Source organism: Acipenser ruthenus, chromosome 12, assembly GCF_902713425.1.
Source record: "Acipenser ruthenus chromosome 12, fAciRut3.2 maternal haplotype, whole genome shotgun sequence".
NCBI classification, from domain to species: Eukaryota; Metazoa; Chordata; class Actinopteri; order Acipenseriformes; family Acipenseridae; genus Acipenser; species Acipenser ruthenus.
Window position 1 is genome coordinate 25,883,551 of NC_081200.1, and position 6,000 is coordinate 25,889,550.

At 35.9% G+C, this 6,000-nt stretch overlaps 1 protein-coding gene across 1 annotated transcript in view; it reads left to right on the forward strand.

Moving 5' to 3' along the window:
* lrrc40 (leucine rich repeat containing 40) overlaps window positions 1-5,213 on the forward strand; it is a 28,725-nt gene extending 23,512 nt beyond the window's left edge. The window contains exons 12-15 of the mRNA XM_034029473.3: window positions 2,163-2,273; window positions 2,382-2,459; window positions 2,879-3,064; window positions 4,079-5,213. Coding sequence (XP_033885364.2) covers window positions 2,163-2,273; window positions 2,382-2,459; window positions 2,879-3,064; window positions 4,079-4,184 — 481 coding nt within the window. The 3' untranslated portion in view covers window positions 4,185-5,213. The remainder of the gene's footprint in view (window positions 1-2,162; window positions 2,274-2,381; window positions 2,460-2,878; window positions 3,065-4,078) is intronic.
* Window positions 5,214-6,000: the final 787 nt, after the last annotated feature.

Sequence of the window (6,000 nt, forward strand, 5' to 3'; positions counted from 1 at the left end):
GAGACAATAGTTTCACACACTTTGATGGGATCACACAACTGCAGGAGCTGTGTGGAGACCAATTCAAATGCAAACTGCTCTAATCAAGTTAACCCACCCTGATTCAAATTTACAAATTACAAATTAAGTACTCAAAATAAGCACACTGCCTGGGATAAAATCACACACTCCTCCCCAATTAGAAACACCAGGTAATACTATATAGTTAATGGAAAAATTACTAGGAGCAGGATCAAATACCTATCTTGCTTCAAATGCTGGTTACCTGGTTACCTGGTTACCTGTCGACTCCCACAGCTAGACTCCCGGCTCTTTTGTTGAGGCTCTTCGGTTGGCTGGCGCTTCGTGCTGGCGCTAAAATAAGCTGCTTGAATAAATGTTGTTACCCCTGCTTGGCAAAAGAACCAACTAAACTGTGTGGAAACCAAACAAATAGCAAAATCAACTGCTAATCAATTTAGCCACTCACCTGGTACTAATCACACACAAACTCAGCCAATTCAAACACCACCTTACAATGTCACCAAATGTAGTAGTTACAATTACAAAAAGCAGGAACTTATCTATCTGCCTCTCTCCCTGGTTCCCTGAAGACTGAACTAATTACCAGATGCCCACTCTTAAATAACTCCCTTCACTTAGCAAGGGAACTAGCTGCTAACTGCTCTGGAGACAATAGTTTCACACACTTTGATGGGATCACACAACTGCAGGAGCTGTGTGGAGACCAATTCAAATGCAAACTGCTCTAATCAAGTTAACCCACCCTGATTCAAATTTACAAATTACAAATTAAGTACTCAAAATAAGCACACTGCCTGGGATAAAATCACACACTCCTCCCCAATTAGAAACACCAGGTAATACTATATAGTTAATGGAAAAATTACTAGGAGCAGGATCAAATACCTATCTTGCTTCAAATGCTGGTTACCTGGTTACCTGGTTACCTGTCGACTCCCACAGCTAGACTCCCGGCTCTTTTGTTGAGGCTCTTCGGTTGGCTGGCGCTTCGTGCTGGCGCTAAAATAAGCTGCTTGAATAAATGTTGTTACCCCTGCTTGGCAAAAGAACCAACTAAACTGTGTGGAAACCAAACAAATAGCAAAATCAACTGCTAATCAATTTAGCCACTCACCTGGTACTAATCACACACAAACTCAGCCAATTCAAACACCACCTTACAATGTCACCAAATGTAGTAGTTACAATTACAAAAAGCAGGAACTTATCTATCTGCCTCTCTCCCTGGTTCCCTGAAGACTGAACTAATTACCAGATGCCCACTCTTAAATAACTCCCTTCACTTAGCAAGGGAACTAGCTGCTAACTGCTCTGGAGACAATAGTTTCACACACTTTGATGGGATCACACAACTGCAGGAGCTGTGTGGAGACCAATTCAAATGCAAACTGCTCTAATCAAGTTAACCCACCCTGATTCAAATTTACAAATTACAAATTAAGTACTCAAAATAAGCACACTGCCTGGGATAAAATCACACACTCCTCCCCAATTAGAAACACCAGGTAATACTATATAGTTAATGGAAAAATTACTAGGAGCAGGATCAAATACCTATCTTGCTTCAAATGCTGGTTACCTGGTTACCTGGTTACCTGTCGACTCCCACAGCTAGACTCCCGGCTCTTTTGTTGAGGCTCTTCGGTTGGCTGGCGCTTCGTGCTGGCGCTAAAATAAGCTGCTTGAATAAATGTTGTTACCCCTGCTTGGCAAAAGAACCAACTAAACTGTGTGGAAACCAAACAAATAGCAAAATCAACTATCCAGCAACAAGGTAAAATGTTGTCAGCACTGTCTTTACAGAACTCACACAAGGTTGATTAAGGGAGATGCTTTTTAAATTTGCAAGTCTGAATTCTGAGGTCCTCTGTTTTTTTGTGTTGTGCACCATGGTTATCTAGTAAGTTTCATTATTACCAGCACCTAACTGACCTGAATGAATGGTCTCTTGTGACTACTGTCCTAAGAGAAAATTTATTCAAAGTAATACTTTAAACCTGGGGTGCTGACAAAGCCTGTTTTTTATGCACTGTTGCAAACAAGTTGTTTTAATATGGAGCTTTGTCAGTGCAGAAAGAGGTAATTTTGTATTTGGTCTCTACATCATTCATATACAAGACATTCTCATTTGCTGACAGAATTGTGGAACTGAAAGCAACTGTTTCTGACCTCAACCTGGGTTTCAATAAGCTCACCTGTGTCCCATTGGAAATCTGCATGCTTCAGCAACTGGTACATCTAGATTTCAGGTATGGAAATTATGAATATGTAAAACTGCTTTCATCTTTATAAAATATTAACTTAAGTTGTATTTGTATATTCCTTAACTTTGTGTGTTATGTTCCATTTTATTTTAGAAACAACCTTTTATCCTCACTACCTGCAGAACTGGAAGCCCTGGTGAAACTGAGGAGTGTAATTCTTTCTTTTAACAGGTTAGTAATAAGAAATTGTATTAGGAGTGCCAAAATATAATACTGTGTATTGCATTTATTACAAGTGTGCATTATAAAAAAAAATATTTTCACTATGCCGTCCACTGTATTTTTCATGTACAACACTTTGTAATAATAAATAAAAACACAAAAAATACACATTGCTCAGTACACTATATTGTGCTATCGTACTTCGTATCCATATCATTTTAATACTATACAGCTTATAAGTAAACCTTCCAATCATGTGGAAGTCGGACGTAGGACCGATAAATTGCAACATTTCAGCGTGCGGCGATTAACGTTAACGGGAGTAATTTAAACTGGCTTGGCTGTATATCGCTTGCAGTAATAGTAGGCATTCTTACTATTGAGTTATCAACACCTGTGTTATTTCTTCGTCTTTATTTTTTGTTTAGGTTTAAAGCATTTCCTGATGTGCTATATCAGATAACCACACTGGAAACCATTTTAATCAGTAGCAACCAGGTCGGAACTATTGATCCACTCCGACTGAAACAGCTGTCGAAACTGGCAACATTGGACCTGCAGAACAATGACATCTTACAAGTCCCTCCAGAGCTTGGCAACTGCACAAGTCTTAGGTATGTATCATTTACACAAACACTGTTTAACATTGACTGCCTGATGCAGTTCAGTTTATCTTGTGCTGGAAAGCCAGAAAATATTGAACGAGGAAAACAAAAATGTGGAATACAAGTAAAATAAAACTGCATTATTGTAATGGGATGAGTAAAAATGCTGACACCATAGTAATAATCCACTTATTAAAAGGGACCTTTTGTTTTCGAACAGTAATATTTAATATTTTACTATTTTTCTTTACTGCTACTGGAAACAGTCACACAACAGAAAGGCTTTCTTCATTTCTCCATGTACAGTATTAGCTATTAGATTGTATTTAGTTTTGTTCATTTTCAATTCCATGTATATATTAAATATAGATGAAATGTAGATATTTAAGGGAGCAAGTATAATTTGCTTTGCTATTTCGCATTTATTAAAAGTGCTTTTATACTTCTGTCATTAATGTTTTTCTTGGCTAACATGTTTTTAAACACATTGACAATTTTTCTGTCTTTGTATGGTGATTAGCATTAAATTGTATTATTTTTCTGTATAAAGATCCTCAAATGTTTTTATTTGTAATTAAGAAAGTAGTGTGTTAATCTAAGCATCAGCAGTAAATGCTAATTTTATTATTATTATTATTATTATTGTTATTATTATTTATTTCTTAGCAGAGGTCCTTATCCAGGCCGACTTACAATTGTTACAAGATATCGCATTATTTTTTACATACAATTAAATTATTTTTTTACACTTTTTTTTTAATATATATATATACATACAATATTACCCATTAATACAGTTGGGTTTTTTACTGGAGCAATCTAGGTAAAGTACCTTGCTCAAGGGTACAGCAGCAGTGTCCCCCACCTGGGATTGATCCCACGACCCTCCGGTCAAGAGTCCAGAGCCCTAACCACTTCTCCACACTGCTGCCCCCTTTTTAGTTTTTAGTAATTTTAGTTGAATTTGATTTGAATATTTATGGATGAGTTGCAGTAATATTTTTTTTTTTTTTTTTTTTGCAGAGCACTAATGCTGGATGGAAATCCATTTCGCAATCCAAGGGCAGCCATTGTGGCCAGAGGAACTGATGCACTATTGGAATACCTTAGAAGCCGTATACCTACGTAAATGCTAAGTGCTGGACAGATGTATCTCTGCCACACTACAAACACATGCCACACGCACATCCCTCCTAATGATTCCATGGCCATAAATATTCACATTCCTTTTTTTACTTCTAGTGTATACAGCATGTATTTCATATCCTATAAGGTTAAGAGGTTTGAGACAACCAAATTCAATTAAGCCTCCATATCAGGGCTGACGATTTAAGGTATACTTGATGAAATTCATTTAATTACATTTTTATTTTCTACAAAATGCAAGAATTCCTGATGGCACAATTTTTTTAGACTACATATTTTTTTAGTTTTTCTATAATTTGTTTACAGTACACTGCTACTTTTTTGTAAGATTTTGTTTAATGTTTTGTTATTTGAATTACAGTTAACACCTTTTTTATACCTTGACTCAGAAATATCTCAATTTGAATTTGAATTGCCAGCAGAGTGTTGGAAAAACATCATTCAGTGCAACAGACTATTTAACCAGTCTCGTTCTTGGGTATGCCCCTATATCATTTGTGTATGCCTTTTTTCTCATGGGAGACACTAAATATGTTTAATTAGATATACAGTAGTAGGGTTGTCATCTTTTAAAAGCATTTTACAGTATTGCAGAGTTTATCTGGATTGCATCAACCACTTATTAGTTGATCCAAGGTGAGTCTCCAGTGCTGTTGTGCTTATCCCCGTGGGGTATAGGTTGATCAAATCAACCCTGTAGTGTCAAAAGAGTTTAAAGCACAGTTTAAACACTTATAAAATCATTAGAAATGTATGCTGTTTAAGAAGATGCTTGGACTTTAAGCACTTTTGTAAAATGTGGCGTTTTATTTGTGAGCAAGCTTTTTTCATATCCCGGCATGCCATCGTTATGGTATTTTGTGTGTTTGATTGCTGGCAGAAAAAAAAGTCAAATTATATAATAAATATAGCAAAAAAAAAAAAAAGCACTGTGGAACTTCATAAAATAATATTCATGAATTAATATGTAACTGCAGTTAACACAAATAACACATTAAAGATTGATTTGAGACATGCTGTTTGTATTGTGTGTTTTTCAGTAAATTAAGTGAATTTTCAAAAGAAATTCTAAAGAAGATACCAAATGCTTTTGAGCTAAAGTGCTGTAAGATCAGTATCAATTTTCTGTCCTTGCTTAAAAATATTAATTATACTAATTGTCTTTTGTAATTTGCATTAGTTACAGGTTTTGCATGTGGCAAATGCACAGAAGATCAATCCACAATATGGCATTTGCAATATTTTTTGAACATTTTATACCAGTATGTTTGTTCTGTGTCTAACAGAAATGAAAAGCTATACCTACATATTGTATATTGCAACCTTATTTATAGGGAGAATATATGCTCCCAATTTGGTAGTCTTCAACTTCATTACCAACCCACAGCTTGGGAATCCATTTAGATGCCTGCTGCATGCTGTCACATTTTCACTTTTCACATACTCTTTTTATTGTATTATTTGCTCTGTACCCACTCTTAACTCAGCGGAGACGTTGAGGAGGACAGAGGTGTTTAAAACTCCTAGTGGTTTATATTCGAGCACTGGACGAGCGGTGTGTCCATCAAACCTTTGTTTAACCAAGAAAATCACTCAGACTCATTTATTTGAAGTTTTACAAATCAGAGCAACATCAGCGCTCCTTCGTTTATTAAAATGCCTTTAATATTGGATTAGTAGTTTGCGCATACCACCAAAACCCAGAAACATGTAATAACAATTAGCAGTCCTAAGTTTATTACAAGCTCAGCATTAATACTTCAGTAACATAATACAATTATATGTATTTAGTGCAGCCC